The sequence below is a fragment of the Engraulis encrasicolus genome, chromosome 24 (genome assembly GCF_034702125.1).
Source record: "Engraulis encrasicolus isolate BLACKSEA-1 chromosome 24, IST_EnEncr_1.0, whole genome shotgun sequence".
Taxonomy (NCBI): Eukaryota; Metazoa; Chordata; class Actinopteri; order Clupeiformes; family Engraulidae; genus Engraulis; species Engraulis encrasicolus.
This window is the reverse complement of record NC_085880.1, coordinates 23,441,224-23,459,367: the sequence shown is the minus strand read 5'-3', so window position 1 is coordinate 23,459,367 and position 18,144 is coordinate 23,441,224. Positions and strand designations below refer to the sequence as shown.

Here is an 18,144-nt window from a genome sequence, read left to right as displayed (position 1 = left end):
TGAATCACATCAGCCCACTTGCTCAACATGCAGAAGCATGGCGAGCGCTAGGGACCCATCCTTGGGTTATGTCAACTATTACAAAGGGTTACAGAATTCAATTTGGGAAAAAACCACCACGGTTCAACAGGGCTTTTGTTTCTACGGCTCAGGGAGAAACAGCAGAGGTTTGAGGTTTCTCACCTCACTGGAACCAGCCATCAGCCCCTCCTGCTTCAAAGCCACCACCATGCATGTCTTGTCCTGCTGCACCAGGAACCATGTTAGAAAAATGTGTTTGCACTTTCACATGCTATCCCTTGTATCCTCTAGTGTCTTGCTATATTCGAATCAAAGCAAAACCAAGCACCCCTCTCTTTATAGTATGTTAAAACAATAAAGTTGAAAAATATTAAAACATAAAATATGTTTTAAAAAATCTGTAACTTCAACTGGGCCCTTTGTGGTAGACCTATATTTTTTTGCTTCTGGTCACTTCTGCTTTTTCCTTTGTTTATGTCAAAGATGAGTCAGCCACATGATGGTACAGTTGTGTTATCTTCCACAGAAAGTTCTTAATTTCGCAATATTTAATAATAGGGCTATACAGTAGGGTTAGGGTTAGGCGTCTTTATTTGTCTCCACAAAAAGAGAAATTTGTCTTGGAGACGAGGGAGGTTGCCAGATCACAGCAAGCACAAAACACCACCATTACACAGTATAAACAGAGCAATACAGTACACCATAACATCAAACAGAAAGGGATAGACACCAACACAGATGCTCTTAATTACCCAAGCCAACACACATCACTGCACATCCCCTACATAACACATTCATTCTACAATCAATACCCCAGGGGTTCCCCCAGCACTTCAAGGAGGTCAGGAGGGAGTACTGCACGGGCCTATCGAGGCCTTGCCTGGTTATCACCAGACCTAATCACAAGTGAGATACGGTCTGGAGACCTGCCTACTGTAAATCCCATAGGGCAGGGGTAGGCAATTAGCGGCCCGGGGGCCAAATCTGGCCCGCCATGAAATATTTTCGGCCTGCGAGATGCAGTAAATAGCAGTGCAGTGCAGTGAGTGCAGTCAATAGCCTAATTGAAGAAATGCAGCCAGGATTAGTTCCATGCTTCTTTGTTTGTCATGCATTCGGAAACTGTTGGTTGGCTCTTGCAAACGAAATGTTCCATTGTTAGCCAGCAATATACAGCTAATGAAACCTGTTATAACAATAAACAATAAACAATTGGAAATGGTATACATTAGTTATGGCAGGTTGCTTAAGCAGGTTGCCCTTTTCAGGAGAGAGACGCCAGGAGACGCACCAGTTGGCTTATTATCAGTACATATAAGAAAATTCATGTTTTAAATTGAAATCAAATTGCATAAAATGTATTGCATTTATGTTAAAAAATAACATTTATTCCTAATATATTAGAAATTAATAGAACAACTTTTTAACCAGTAGAAAACCATGGCCGACCCACGATGCCCTTGTAAGAAATAAAAATCGGCCCTCGTCCAAACCTAATTGCCTACCCCTACCGTAGGGGGTGTGTGGTTTATGATTGACGCCGGCTGTTAAGTGGGCGTTACAAATGTGTATCTTTTGGCATATGTAGACATAGCCAATCGTATCAGGTGTCTATTCTAACATTGCTAAAATTAAGGATTTTGTTTGTAAACAGGATTTGGAAAAGTTAATCCATGCTTTTATTACTTGTAGAGCAGACTATTGCAATACCCTACTTATAGGTCTCCCCCAAAGGTCACCCAGGCAGTTGCAACTAATCCAAAATGCTGCAGAAAGAATTCTAACTAAAACAAAGAAAATAGACCACATCACTTCAGTACTTAGGTCATTGCACTGGCCAGCAATGAGATTTAGAATAGTTTAAAACTCTTCTGATAGTTTATAAGTCACTAAATGGCTTAGGCCCTAAATATCATCCTAATAGAATTCTGGTCCGTTCGCTGAGGGTAGACTCCATACTGTCTTTCAGATCGGATCGATTGTGCAAAGCAGCGTGGGATTTCCCAGGCTAACCGGGCCAGGCCCAGAGGCTAAAAAAGCCCAAACCTTTGCGCTACAAAAACCACTTCATTGTAAATATGACCTCACAATTTGTTAAAATTGCACTTTTAACTTCTGTCTTTGAGTCAGTGACGTTTCAGCAGTAGCACACGTCAGGGTGGCGAGGGAAAGTGAAAGTGGAGGCCACCTGGGAAACTCCAACTCCCATTGTCATTCAGACACAGCACTCCACAGCCCACAAAATTTGAAGTGGCCCCTCAAATGACAACAGTTCCCCACCCCTGCTCTGAATATATAAAGATTTGGGTTTTTTTCTGAATCTAAAGTTGCTTTTCAAAACCATAGATTTTTATTTAGGGTGATGGATATATTTCATATGAAACTGCACAACAACTCCAATCATGGCTGTGACTGCCATTGAGGACACAGAGGTCATGTCCTCCTCTGTATTTTTTTTTCAGTAATGTGAAATTAATCTATGATGAAAATCGATATATAATCAACAATGATAAACTCAGTCTGTATACGCCACCCCCACCCCCACTCCTCGAAAACAAACTTAAGAGTCTGACTGAAGTGTTTGAAGCATTCTAAATACAGTACGCAGTATTTGACCTCTGTATTTGAAAATGTCTGGTTACGGCCCTATCTCCAATCATGGTGGTTACATGTCTCTGATACAGACTAATCCTCCACCCAACTTTTTCTGATTTTCTGTGAGAAACACTGTACACCCAAATCAATCCACTTTCCACAAGCACAGCTGACAAAGTAGCTTTCACACAGCCATCAGCTACCCATAATGCAACACTGATCAGCTGTACTCTGTTTGTGCTGTACCTACTGTACCATCTGTACCATTTGACACCAGGACTGGACCGAGACCAAGAATAAGAAGGCCAGGGTATTTTCCACAGTCCCTTGAGGATCATCTGCCGGGAAGAGCACAATAGCACAAAAGTGTCTCTTCCAGGCATATTGTATGCCACGCAGTTTTCATTCTCTAAGCATCCACAGAACATGCCCTTGCAGGCCTTCTTTCCTCTCTGGTATGGGCAAGCGTGGGCAAAGTGAGCCAACATTTATCTAATATTGCACAAGCTCAAAGCAGTTGGAGTTCTGGACCAGACGAGAGGTGCCTTTGTTGTTAACGTGATCGTTATTGTCTGGTAAGCCACCTGTGAACCTTCTGATAGGCCTATATGTAGGTAGGGTTTGAATGATGGTAGGCTATGCATTATCTCCTCTATAGTTTATTCTTCTTTAAATTCTGTATCACAAAGCTCTAGATATAGCCTACTCTAAGATATTTCATGATTAGGCTATATGACCTGCCTGAATTTGAAGTTATATCAGGGTCAGATGTCTAGAGCATTTGTGCATTTGGTAATATTTATTGGGATACAATTAGGCTACTTAGGCCTACCTTTACACACCTTATTTGGGTTATGTGGATACACGTGTCTTTGATGTCATTAGCCTATTTATTCTCTGATTATTGATAATTATTCATTTTAACACATTTTTTTTTTTTTTTACTTTTAATTGTGTCTGATGGCGTTGACAAAAAAAAACAGTAAGAGCCTATTTTATGAATATGGAGAGGTTGTTCTCATACATAGCTGCACCTTTGTCTGTGATAATATACAGTAGCCTACATACATATTTTGGATTTGAACTACTTTTTTCTTTCAAAATTAAAGCCTGTTTTAGCCACATTCTCGGGAATTATTGTATTGTAATGGACCTTTCCAGGCCCTGAGTTGTAATACTTCTCATGAGTTAATTTCTACAGACCCAAAATGAAGAATTTTTTCATAACTCTGTGCAGCCATTAATATAACATATAGCATGTTTACCTACTATAGGCCTAGTTGCATACTACTACTACTACTACTACTACTACTACTACTACTACTACTACTACTACTACTAATAATAATAATAATAATAATAATAATAATAATAACTGTATTTGTATAGCACCATATCATACAAGGCATGCAGCTCAAAGTGCTTAACAAATGGAAAATCATCAATGTTAAAGATGAAGTTAAAAAGAGAAGTAGAAAAGAGAGACAGAAACAAGAAAGAATAGAAGACAAATGCAATATAACAATATAACAATGCAACAATTGCTTATACAAATGAAATGGCAAATACAAACAATTTGAGTAATGACTTCTTACTATGTTTGCACGGTATGATTGATGTTAGATATTCACAAGTGATATATGGACTTTCAGGGGGCGATTGCTGTTATTTCAAACAGGGGAAGTTCATAGCCAGAGTGGCGATAGGGGGATGGCATTTGAACCATACGCTTGAACCACATCAAAACGCATCAGAATCACTCTGATTCACTCAAATTCACTTTCCACTTAAATCCCAAAGAATAGTCTGTGATAGTGTCATAACAGATAGGCCTAGTAACATTTCCCAAGACCAAGGGCCTCATGTACGAAGCTCACTTACGGACAAAAAAGCTACTTAAGTTGTTTTCCACGGTCACGGTCAGATGTACTAAAACAGACTAGACGTGGAAAACTGCGGATCTCCACGCGAATTTCAGGGCTGCTGTGGAAGTTTCCGTAAGCGTGGAAGTTGTCGTAAGTGGTGCATTGCGTCTTTTTGGCGGCACTCAGAGGCATGCAGCGCAACTACATGTGTTGTACGCGGTCGGAAATATTGCAGAGATGCAGCCAGTTAAACGTGGATTTTAATGTTGAGGCGCGTGATTTAAAAATGAAGAAAACCACCTCAATCATATTATTGTTGAGGCAGCTGGTTAAAATGAAACGGACTCATGGAACTATCCCGGAATTAGGCTACAACGAAATTGGATGCCCATCGGCAGTATTATTTCAAGTATTAAGCAGCTATTAAACATTGAATATTTTCTGGATCTGCGTGTCTTCTCGCATTTGTTGGGAACCTCCTCACCGCAGTGCTTGTCTTTCTCTTTTAATAACACTAGGCCTACTGTAAAATTAGTCCATCCATTAACAGGTGATTTTATAGGCTAACTGAGTATTGGCTGCAAGTTATTCATAGGCCTACATGTGGCGTAGCCTACATGTGTCATCTTTCATATTTATAGGCCTACCCGACATAAATGTTTATTTCTCTGAAGCCTTGCGACTGCCTCATCGCAATGTGTTTTGATGCCTTGTAAATAGCCTATCAATTGCTGGGAAACCATTGTACTGCAGTATAACATGACAGATTTTTCTGCAGTCCTCACATTAAGTATTAGGCTACCGATGCCTGATTTTATACACGCCAAAGTAATTTTGTTAGCCTTTTTCCTTTTAAATTGGCTACCTCCGAAACAGCGCCTTCACCTCGCATGAAATATATTTCCCGCGTTCCCCTTCCCGCGTTCCCTTTCCAATTCTATCAACCAATGAATGCACATGAATGGGTCTGTTCATACTAATTAGAATATTCATATAGAATATTTAAGGGAGGAGGCAAGGCGGAGACTTGGGCCCGTGTGTGCTCGTGCATGTGCGCAAGATTTCACGTCAAAACCTGGTTACGCACTTATTGATACATCCGGATTTTTTTGTCCGTAAGTAACTTCCAAGATTTTCGCGTCCGCACTTTCTTGGTAGGAAATCCACGCACTTCTTTGTACATGAGGCCAATTCTTCTCAATTGCTTATTGCTTATTATTATACAATGTAGTAGCCCATTATACAGCTTTACCTTTTGCAGAAATTCACATTTGTAGCGAGTTTGTTCATTAATTAATATTATTGTGTAGATATATGCAAAGTTATTACAGTTTTCTCCATTCATTTGGCTAATTTCTTTAAACAGAGATATGCCATTATCAACTGTGAGAGTCATTTGGCCAAACATACAGTTCTACACATTTCAAATCAAATTCAAGACTATAGTTTTTACATGCCTTGTTTTGATTTCACCTTACTCTCATGCAAAATGAAATTGTGAAAATATCATGTTGTTGACTATTACTGACAATTGTCCTCACTGTATGATGATAAACAGTGAAATTGTGCAACATTTTTTTTTGGAGAGAACAACAATTAAACTGATAATTGACTGATCTGTTTAGATAAGCTAGATACATTTATTTTTTATCTAAATGTGAGCTCATTGTGTTTACTGTAGGCCATCTGTAACCAGATACTTCAGACAAAGATCTTGGAATTTGATAATGATGAAAGAAAGTCTATTAGACTTGAGCGGGTTGGACGGCTATTATAGAGGAAAATTACAACAAATAAAGTTCCTTCATTTAGAGCTGAGCTCATGAAATTTATGAGGAAGAGGTGAAACTAGTTCAGCTCATTTTTTTGCAGAATATTTCCTGTTTAAACCCCATTATAAATACCCTCACCAGCCAGCACCCTCTGAGTTTTTGCCTGGACTGACTCATGGGAACAACAATAATCAGGTTTCTCATCTCATATTATCATATTCCCTTTCTATTGAGACATTGATAGGGCCTACTAGTGTTTTTATTATTGTTATGTCTTGCCGTGCTCTCTTTGCTCTTGAAATCAATTATTTTCTCTGACTTTATTTCAGATTTAGTGTTTTTATAATTAATTTAATTAATATGAATGACAATTAATAATTATTATAAATGTATATGTCACTTTTTTGTTTTTCAGAATCACAGATAACCTTGAAGGAAAATGGAAGGCCTCTACAATAAAACTTCAGAATATTTCAACACATCCATGGTTGAATACTTGCATGGGAGTATGGTCGGGGTGATTTGGTCAATATCTGGCATTGCTTTCCCTATAGTCTGTGCGGCGATATGTGGCTTGTCCTGTCTGATCAAGTCTCACCACCACGTTTCACCCGTCTGTGTCATAAACCTTCTTCTCTCTGATATGCTGCAAATCTGCTCAAAGCCAGTTTGGCACTTGATACCGATGTCAAGTGTAATGCACTTGGTTTTCTATGCAGTGTATTCAATTGGTCTGATGGCTAGCATATGCTTTATGTTGTGCATCGCCGCAGAGAGGTACGTTTTGATTGTTTATCCTCTTTGGTACCGCCGGAACCGCACCAAAAACAAGTCCATATTGGTGGTTTTGTTGGTATGGATAATGGCTCTCATTGTCATACTAATAATATCGTTGGCTTTCATCAGTGGAGCAGTTGATCACGGAGTCCTGTATCCAAGCTTCATCATGTTTTACCTTCTACCATACCCCCCAATCATATTTTTCACTGTGGGAACGTGGCGTGCTCTGTCCTGTACCAAATCAGTGCCGCCACAGGAGCAGAAAAGGATCATGGGAACTCTGGTCCTAGTTCTGGTCATCTACACATTCTTCTTTCTACCTTACGTCATCATGATGCTGGCTTTGACCATTTCACCCAACCTTCTCAATGACCCACGCGTGCAGACTTATGGTTCTCTGGTGGACATTCTCCTGTCCTTGAACCCCATAGTGGATCCCTTTCTCTACGTGGTCATGAGGAGAGATGCAAAGGAGATGCTGACCAACATGGTCCACTGTTGTAAGAAAAGGAGAAAGAATCAACCAGAGACCCCAACACCTTAGCCAGGGAGGCTGAAAGAGAGGGGGACAAAGGGGTCTGTTGTCCAGGGCCAGGGAGAGGGGCAGATTGGGAGGGGGGAGGCCTCCCGTCTTGGCCCTGGGCCCTGCCAATGCTGCCATACAATATCTTAAAGGATAACTTCAGTCAATTCCAACATGCCGTTGTAATGCTCATACTATCCTGGACTTGTCAGTATGTGAGAATTTTTTTTTTTCCTTCAGCCTTTTCCGAGATCCTGGTCATTGTAATGGGTGCAGCTGTTTGTTTACATTTTTAAAAAACATCTTGATTTATTCCCAAAAACATCCAAAAGGTTATGCAACATCAGCAGACAACTAGCAATCAGCGAAACCTTTTGGAAAACATTTGGAGTACCGGTAGGTCTATGTTTAGAATTTGTTTAATGTAAACAAAAGCTGAATGGTAGCGTGAGCAATGCAACAGCATATCGAAAATGGCTGAAGTGGTCTAACTTGAAGATATTGTAGGCCTATATTTTTCATATTAAGTTAAATTATTTTGCTTATGATGCGTGTTAAGAGAGACCACTTTCTGTAGTATTTCTACGTTGATTATACAGTTTAATGACATACCCTAAGTGAAGTGAAGATACTGTATGTTTTTCAAATTAAGTTTAACATTTTTTTTGTTATTTAAGATGTGTATTAACAGAAATTGCTCTCTGTTGTATATTTATACTTTGATTTTACAGTTAACTGACATAGGCCTAAGTGATGTATTCTAGATCTTACTGACACCATAGCTGGCTGCTTCTGATCAGCAGTCCTGATTTTAGACACAACTTGAAGATATTGTGTTTTTCAGTGTTTTACTTTTTATGTGTGTTTATGGAGAAAAAAAATGTTGTATATTTCTACTTTTATTATACAGTTTACTGACACATGGGTGATGTATGTTCTGTTCAATGTGACATATTTACCCATAAACCAAAACAATGAATCTGTTAATGTTATTCTCTCTTCTTGTGAGCTGTGTGTGTGTGTGTGTGTGTGTGTGTGTGTGTGTGTGTGTGTGTGTGTGTGTGTGTGTGTGTGTGTGTGTGTGTGTGTGTGTGTGGTAGTAGCGACTGAGAAAATATATTCAGGTTCGGCAGAAAGTTGTGGTACAGCACACAATTCAGTTTTAATATTAAGAAAACACAACAGTAAATCGATTGAGTGGATGAATCCATGGCCGGCCCAAGGCATAAGCAAACTATGCGGTGGCATTGGGCCCCCAGGCCACCAGGGGTGAACAGCAAAGTTCCAGGAAGAAATTAACTCTCCACCATTCAGGGGACACCTCAATGACTGTGGGCACAGCATAATTTTTCATGTGCCACTTTTAATTGCAAAAACCCTACAATAAACACAGAATATAATGAAGCGTAATAGTTTTGAAGCAAAACTAAGATATTCCTTCATGATAAATGGCTTTTCGTTTGATAAATTTTGCTCCCAGAAGTGCAGTGCATGATGGGTATACAATCTACAGTCAGCCTACCTATGTCCTTAGCTCCTATCCTTCACTCGTACAAGTAAATGAAGCTTACTGATGCTGAGTAGGTGGTGGTATGGGGGCCCCCGGATTAAATTTAGCTTAGAGCCCCATAAAGGCTTGGGTCGGCCCTGGATGAAGCAAGCCAGAGTGAGACGAACGTACTAGATTTAGCCTTTAGCTGTCTAGACACCTAATGGGCACATAGTTAGGCAGCCTTGAATAGTTGTCGTAAGCAGATATTTATTGAGAGAACATACATGCATAGCATCCAGTGAATGAACTGTACACACCAGAGTGAAAGAACCATGGATTCATCATTTAATGTCTGGACAACTTATGGTCATATATAGGCAGGCTCAGAGCCATAAGAAAAGATTTGGTAACACTTCCGAGCAGTGTTCACATGTTAGACACTAATAAATACCTAATGGCGGTCTGTATAAGTGACATCTATTAAGGTCCCACTAGGTCCTAATTACGATTATAGGAATAATAAAGACCTTAGTGGCTATGAAGAAATGTGTGAATACACGCCTAAGCAATGGTTGATTTTTCTTCACAGATGTCTCACGAGTCACTTATACAGACATCTGTAGGCATGTGTTTGTGGTTAACACGTGAACCTTAAAATAAAGTGCTACCAAAGATTTTAGTACATATTTCTACAGCTCTGGGTGCCGGCTATCTCTAGTAGGCGTCGTAAGCTGCGGGCATGATCTCTCCCATGCAGAAGTCGGGCTGCAGGCTCTGGATGGTGCAGTCGGACGTGTCCACGGAGCACAGGCTGCACACGCAGCTCAGGGCCACCGGGTAGCTGACGAAGGGATCCACGCCGTCCGCGCAGTCAGGCAGCCGCACCGTCTCGTAGCGCACGCTGCCGTAGGTGCACACGTGCTGGTACACCGTGGAGAAGGGGCTCTTAAACACGGGGTCCTGGAGAGGTCAAGTGAGAGGCGTGCCAAATGCAACAGGTCAAAGGTCATTTTCATGTCAACTTCATGCTGCATTCTACTGTAAATACTGTGCAACTATGAAGGAATAATATTGTTACTATTGTAGTAATTTGATGAGTAATTTGGTTGCTCTCTCTTTCACGTGCACACACACACACACACACACACACACACACACACACACACACTCACACACACACACACACACACACACACGCACGCACGCACGCACGCACGCACGCACGCACGCACGCACACACACACACACACACACACACACACACACACACACGGATCACAATCTGGATCCAGGATTTAAAAAAAAAGATTCTTCACCATTTTGGGATAGGGGGAATTTTGACATTCAAGTTTGTAACTCCAGAAAAACAAGGCAGATACCAGTAAGACTTAAAGTAACAAAAAAATAGGGTGTAACCCCATGGCCTTGGCGGAGGTTTGCACTCTCTGAGTGTTTCTAGATCTGCATACTTTTAAGACGACACCATTAATTCAGTCATTGAAAGAAACATGATCATATGGACACAGGCATACTTTGGTCATGCAATATCCACCGCAGATGGTGGTCTGAACCAGAAGGCATCTTGGGCAGCCTTGTTTCTCCACAGCCACAGTCTCGTTGATCGGTTTACATGGCAGGAAGTCTTCTACAGGGAGTGCAAGGGTCCACACAGACATGGAGAGCAAAAGGGAAAGTTCTAGAATATGGGCCATTCTGGGAAAGAGAATGTTATTGTTATATGTTATATGTGATATATGTTATATGTGATATATGTTATATGTGATATATGTTATATGTTATATGTTATATGTTACAACAACATTTTACTGGAATAAGTACAAAAACCTCAGCTTTGAAATATTTTTTTCTGTAACTCATTCACTGTTCATGATCAAAACAATAAATACATTGTATACGTTTTTGACATATGACAGATTGGTTATAAACATATTACAATGTTGATTCATTTTCTTGATAAATATCATCTACCACATGCCATACCAGCATACCATACCAATTTTCAGCATTTCATTGTAAATGCACATATTGTTATGCTCATCACAACAATATTCCTCAGCATTAATGCCTGGATGTTTGTGCACAGCTACATGTCCACAAGTCAGCAACTCAAATGTGTCTTACCTTTTGAAGTATTGAGTCAAATGTTCAACAGTCACACATGTGTCCAAATGTACTCTGGAGTTGCCGTTTATATAAGGGCTTCTGAAGGTAACAATGCTGCTAACCTTCAGGTCTTAATTCCATGCTGATCCTGAATGGGCAGGGCTGTGCTTGGTCGAAAAATCAGACCGGGCATTTTCAGCCAAGACAGGTCCACCAGGCACTGAGCCTGTAACAGCAAATTTTTCAGCATGTATTAAGAGCTATTTTGACCACAACACCCAAAATGAATATTTAAATCTGACTAGGAAAGGTCAGCTATAGCAGCATGAGAACTGATACCACTACATTGAGTTGGATGGCCAGACCAAAATGATCAACAGTCCACTGGGGAAATGCCCTGCATGCCTTATGGCCAATCTGGCCATGTGAATGGATCAGAAGTAAACACCCTGACAAAGTCACTTCCTCTTCAGAGCAGGAAGGGATAGAACACCCTGGCCTCTAAAGTGACCCAACTGCACCATGCCAACATAGCCTATGATGTCAAAATGTTCAAATAATTCTGGTTTACCGTAAGCGTGCTGCATAGCAACTTTGGATCATCAAGGATTTTGTATGATCAAAGTAGAATGTAGAATTGCAATAAATTAAATCCTGAACGTGATTGGCCTGACCAAGGTCAGAGAATCAGAGTAGGCCAAATAATTTCTTTAAAATATATTTTTGGGGGATAAAATACATTTTTTTTGCCTTATTGTGACAATATAACAGAGCTCTTTCCATAGTGACTTAGACACCCTCATGTGCCTTGCTGTAACGGGTTGTCGCTCTGCTATGAGGCCAAGAATATTCTGTGTTTCGTACCAGGTGACATCCCTCATTGGCCAGAAAAATCATCTTCACTTAGGCACCATTTTGGCTGTCAACATTCTGAATGATGCCAGAGAAGGGGCTGTCACCACATACAATTTACCCACAAGCTCCCTGTCAATAACAGAGATGGGTTGTTGCCTGTGCCTGTTTCACAACCTGGCATGAAGGTCTGACTGGACGGGCGCTGACGCCTCATCAGATGCAGGTGCAGGTGCCAAGATCATCTGCTGTGGTTTGTAACAAGTGCATGGCTCTGGACGGCTTCAACAACAGCTCAGGACCCTACAGGTAATTTGACCAGGTACAGAGCCAAAAGACCCGCATCTCAGAAAAGAGCCCAAAAAAAACATCACTAGTCTGTAGCCTACACCATAAACTGAGCATTCTCGCATCTCATACAGAGGCATATGTCCCTGTGTCTCATTGTTGATGGAACTATCCAAACTAAAGGGGTCTTTTGCAAAACTCTGTCTAGGAGCCCACAGTCATAGCCTTTGCAAAACATGTGCAGGAACATTTTGAACTATGATGGGAATCTATAATTGTGTAATTTAAATAAGAGTATTAAGCGTGTGTATGCACTTCCCCCACACAAATCTTGAGTTTGGCCCACGACTTTGTTGTTTGGCCCTCGATCAATTTGAGTTTGATTGACACACCCCTGGCTGTTCCAGGACCTCGATATGACAGGATGATATAATTGCACAAGACAAACACAAGAGGGCGATGTCCACCAGTGTTAATTTTGTCATCTTTTTTTTCAATTTGTGTCAAAGTCAATTTTTAGTCTTAGTCGCTTTTAGTTTTTCAAAAATAATTTTTGTTAGTCATTATTTAATCGACTAAAAGTCCTAGGTCCTCAACATTTTTGTCTAGTTTTAGTCTTTCACAAGTCATTTTTACAGATAGGAACTATGAAACGGACTACTTGTTCCCTGTAGGACGATATCGGTGTTGCACCAACATTTTTACACAACACAACACACACAGGTCAGACAGAGAACGTTCTACTGCCCCTAACCCATAAAGACATGACAAAATAACCCTAATCAAGTTATCGTAGTGTTGTACCAATGGCTGACGAGGAGCAAAATGAGAAAAAGCAGGTTGGTAATTTCTTCTTTTAATCACAGGTTAACAAAGGTTCTGACTATTTTCACTGGAATGCAAAATCCTACAGTGAGCAGTTCTTTCCCAATTCACTTTCGTAATTTCTGCTGAAGCTCATTGAAGCGTATTACAAACGTGAGTGCTTTGTACATAGCAAGTCAGAAACCAGATGTAAATGAGTCCGCTATTCTGCAGAGCTGTTGGTGTTAAGTCAGACAAGACAGTGCCCTTACAAATTCCAATCAAAGATTATTTCATTCTAACCGTTCCAATCAATGTGCTTTGTTGTGAAAAATAGCTTATCTTGAATTGCTTTGCTGCTTGACACCCGAATTATTGTTGCCCATAATGATGCGGTTAGTCATTGATGCTTAATTGTTGCCTGCTCTTGCCCCATGTAGTGATACAGTACAGTTACGTATATAGTTACATTACTTTACACTTAGCTGACACTTTTATCCAAAGTGATTTACAGATGTTACAGGGCACAGGGATACAGTCCCTGGAGCAATGTGGGGTTAGTGCAAGGGCACGTAGGCCATGGAGGGAGGAAGGGATTGTCAAGGGTGGCAATTGAACCTGCAACACCACAGCTGCTCCTCCCTAGTAATAACATGCCATATCCTTCTTTGCTCTGCAATGTTTTGTGTTCTTGGCAACAGCTGTTATTAGCCTATTTCTCACCAGACGGTGTGTGTTCGTAGTGCTGGACCAGGCCAAGCTGCTATGATGCATTATCTAATATTGACATAACTAGGAGTAGTGTGTAGCCGAAAAAACACATTGTAGAGCTCTTGCTACAGGCTCAAGAACTTTGCCATTGAAATGTTTGCCCCCTAAACAAAGTTGCCTCCTCTCCTCATAAAGCTGTAACTTGGAAAGGGAAGCTCTTAAATTCTTCCGAATTGGAGACAAAACTGTGCTTCCTGCTAAGCTCATACCTACCAAATCCACATCCTCAGGGCTTCAAAGTGATGGGTATTCTAGACATCCAGAATACACCATGTGCTAGGGAGGCCATACTGCACGGCGCTGGAGGATCTGTTGTGGGAGGTCTACTGTACTTCCTGGCTACAAGTAAGTTTGCTTTCTTCCTTTCTAACAATAGTTGGTTCCCAGAACGTTCCCGGAAAAGAAGGGCACTGTGGTTCTGGTTTGGTCCTGTTCTCTGAAAGTTGTTTTTGCTTCTATTTTAGGTCGTTGCTTGGTTGGCAGGACAGTTTAGTTCCCATTTAGTGTGGTTCCCATTTGGTTCCCTTACCATTCTCATCTTTATCCTTGTTCATGTCTTGTTTATTCCATCGTTTCCACATCGTTCCTACCTTTTTAGTTATGCCAGAAGTATCATTAGACCACTCACACCCTGGCTTCCATCTGCTCACACTGCTGACCTCTGGCAGGCGCTTCAGGTCATTACCAGCCAGAACCAATAGAATGAAGCTTCTTCCCCAAAGCCATCACAATACTGAACGCACACTTGTAGGACTAGAGTGAAGTTAATCTGTGAAGGACGTAGAAAGAAGTATGCTTCACAGGGAAGCTCAAATCTCACTATAATTTGTATAATGACAATAAATACTTTGTGTAAGCTTAGTATTGTTATGTTTTGAATTAGTTACCTGTTTGCTTGCCTATGCGCTGTGCTCCTTATGTTCTCCCAAACTTATTATCTCCGCCAAGGAGGTTGTGTTTTTTTTTTACTGCCGCCAAGGAGGTTATGTTTTCGGTCGCGTTGCTTCGTCTGTCTGTTTGTTTATTTGTCTGTCAGCAGGATAACTCCAAAAGTTATGAAAGGATTTAGATAAATCCTTGTTGATTTGTTGAAAATGATAAAAGGAAGAAGTGATTACATTTTGGTGGTGATCCGGATCACGATTTGCAACCAGGATTAAAAAAAAAAAAATCTCCATTGTGGGATTGGAAAGACTTTGACATTCCAGTTTCTAACTCCACAAAAAGAGGCAAGAAAGACTTGAACAAATAGGGTAGTCAAATATTCTGTTTAACAGCTTTCTTGGCAGAGGTCTGCACTCTCTTAAGTGCATTTCTAGTTTTATTAACTTATGTGTTGGTTCCTCCACAATATTCTAGTAGCCCTGTTGCTTGTACATTTGGTCTAATGTTACCACTCTGTTGGCATATATGCCCTTTGGTTGTAAACTGTGTAGAATAATGCAAACTTGTTTTCCAAGCTTTTGATGCTTAAGACCCCATACACATCTTTGATATTATTTGTTGATAAAAGTACATATCTTTTTTGCAGGCAGAGTAAAGAGGTCCTTTGACATGGGCTTTGCCAGTTTCTTCTTCACAACACTTGGGTCATGGTGAGTAGAAGGATAAACCTCTGACATCTCAAAGATGTCTAAAAAATAATGTACATGGGCTTGCATGCTAATGGGGACCAAGTTTCAAGTCTGGCCTGGGTCATATCCCAACCCAACCCCATCCCATCTCTCTTTCACACTCACTTTCTGTACCACTCTTCTCCATCAATGTAATAAAGGCAGAAAAAACCCAAACATATGTAAATAAAGCGCGTTGTTTAGATAGATAAAAGTGAAGTAAAAGTATGTTTTTTTGTCATTGTGACTGCCACAGCGCACATGCACACCACAACAAAATTCCATGTATGCTTGCTCCGGTGGCCAGCATGCAGTGTGTCGGGCTCGGTACCACCACTCCCACACCCAGGTGGTGTCAGGTGTCCAGCCAATGTTCTATTGATATGTGAAGTGAAGTGAAAGCCCATTGGGAAACTCCAACTCCCACTGTCATTGTGACACAGCACTCCACAGCACACAAGTGAACACTGCACACAACGAAATTGCATTTATGTCTCACCCGTGCAAGGGGGCAGCCCTCAATGGCGCCACAAGGGAGCAGTGCGGTGGGACGGTACCATGCTCGGGGTACCTCAGTCATGGAGGAGGATGGGGGAGAGAACTGGTTAAGTACTCCCCCCACCAACCTGGCGGGTGGGGATTTGAACCGGCAACCTTTGGACTATAAGTCTGATGCCCTAACTGCTTACTCATGACTGCCCTTATGGGCAGATGGGCTGCTTTGTTGAGATGAGCTAGGCTGGTAATACAGTATAGGCCAAACCCTAACCACAGACATGTATAATAAGACGGGACAGAAGCTTGTTTTATGGGAAACAGTCTGCAGGTGTCACAGTTGAGCCACTAGCACCAGAGCCGTATACGGCTCTGACTAGCACTGACCTCTATACAGACGTCATTGGCCACTAGAGTGCAGAAACCACACTGACACTGATTCTACAGTATTATGTAGATAACAGGATCTCGAAATCAAAATAAAGCAAATAAGGGAATCCTTATTACACGGTACAGATTTTAATCAGAAACACAATGCTGTTTTTCAGGTGCTATTGTCGATACAACAATGCAATGCTACGCGTTCAACAGAGAGTGATACAAGAAGGCATCAAGAACAAAGTCATGTATGAAGGCACCAGTGTTGACCCCTCACGTAAACAAAAAGCAGACGAGAAGAACTCTTAGCATTCACTTTCCCCAATCAAATTCCAGATCGAATCTTTTTTTTTCTTGTCTTTTTTTAAGTGCAGTTACCTGAAGGGAATATTCAGATTTAAACTGAATATTGGCAGTATTTTAGTTTGCGCACCAGTAATGCAAACTCCTCTTCTGTAACAGAGTTCTTCCACACATGTAAACATGCATTGTTTTGAACTTTTTTTTTTAAACCAAATACTGACAATATTCAGTTTGAATCAGAATACCCAACTCACTTTTGATGTATCTTTTACATCTTACATCTTTTGATGTACGTATACTGTATGTCAGTGTGTGGTTTGGAAGTGTTTAAATTGAAATATTTAACCATATTTGTAAAGAATTAAAGAAGTTAGGCATCTAATGATCATGCGGTTTCAGGAGGAGATTATTTTGGGAAGCCATGTTGGCTCGTTGGTTTTATGTGTCTTGAAGTCATTTCATCAGTAATAATAACATGAAAGTTCACAGGCATAATGGTAATTGGTCTACTGTACGTTTTATAGGAACATCCGTGAATTACTGAGAGCTAGAGATGAGACCAAAAGGACCATGTCGTGATCATGTGCATAAAATGCAGTCTGTACCACGTGTGTATAAATGCAGTCTGTAAATGTTCATTGTGGTGTGACCTGTAACAAATTAAACCTTTTGAATCTGCAGCATTTTGCATAATGTACTTTTTTTAACAAAGTATAACAATCTCATTAAGTTTGTTATGTGGGTTATCTTGAAGCCCATAATACGTATGTCGAAACTGTGTTCTTAAGAGGTTGCCATATAAAAGCATACAGTACATTGGACAATGGACATACCCAAATTCTTGGCATTCGAATTTCCTTTTATGGGCAGTGTTGTTCTGTGTTAATATATATGGGCAGTACTGCCCATGGGGACCCACGTTCGAATCCGGCCTGTGTCATTTCTCAATCCTACCCCACCTCTCTCTCTCTCTCTCTCTCTCTCTCTCTCTCTCTCTCTCTCTCTCTCTCACCCTTTCCCTGTCCTCTTTCTGTGGTCCTATCAAATAATTTCTTCATTCATTTATGCTGCACTTCACAGCACATTTTGGGTCTAGGTGCACCTAATAGTAATAATGATTATTATTATTAAAGATGAGAAGCTCATCAGTTTGTGATAAATCTTCTGAGACCTACAAACGAAACAAGAAGGAACCAGACTGTTGGAACAGTGTTTAATCCATTTAATCTACCCATTTAAGATTCAATAGATGTTACAATACGAAAGGCTCACACCACAGGTAACACATGTACATCTGCATCTACAGTATTATGGACTGCAGTTCAGGTGGTGTTTTCCCCATTGAGCTCCTTCATGATGTGTATGGACATGATGTCCTGCACCTAAGTGGAATGGAAACCTTTATTCATATTCTCGGGAAATACAGTTGAGGGCAGTCCTCTTTTGCAATGTTTCCAAGACACAATTG

The 18,144-nt window shown here is 40.7% G+C and overlaps 3 protein-coding genes across 3 annotated transcripts; 2 read left to right on the top strand and 1 right to left on the bottom strand.

The window, feature by feature from the left end:
- Positions 1-6,419: 6,419 nt before the first annotated feature.
- On the top strand, positions 6,420-7,577 carry LOC134441741 (adrenocorticotropic hormone receptor-like). The gene is made up of 2 exons (XM_063192135.1): positions 6,420-6,448; positions 6,669-7,577. The coding sequence occupies exon 2, from the start codon at positions 6,693-6,695 to the stop codon at positions 7,575-7,577; it is 885 nt and encodes a 294-aa protein (XP_063048205.1). The 5' UTR covers positions 6,420-6,448; positions 6,669-6,692.
- Positions 7,578-9,762: 2,185 nt separating this feature from the next.
- lhb (luteinizing hormone subunit beta) lies at positions 9,763-10,760 on the bottom strand. The gene is made up of 2 exons (XM_063191898.1): positions 10,581-10,760; positions 9,763-10,008 (listed from the first exon to the last, which is right to left on the bottom strand). Exons 1-2 carry the CDS (start codon positions 10,758-10,760, stop codon positions 9,763-9,765), a joined length of 426 nt encoding a protein of 141 aa, XP_063047968.1.
- Positions 10,761-12,997: 2,237 nt separating this feature from the next.
- Positions 12,998-17,356, top strand: LOC134441541 (cytochrome c oxidase assembly protein COX20, mitochondrial). Its single transcript, XM_063191899.1, has 4 exons — positions 12,998-13,151; positions 14,118-14,232; positions 15,419-15,482; positions 16,544-17,356. Exons 1-4 carry the CDS (start codon positions 13,119-13,121, stop codon positions 16,680-16,682), a joined length of 351 nt encoding a protein of 116 aa, XP_063047969.1. The 5' UTR covers positions 12,998-13,118; the 3' UTR covers positions 16,683-17,356.
- Positions 17,357-18,144: the final 788 nt, after the last annotated feature.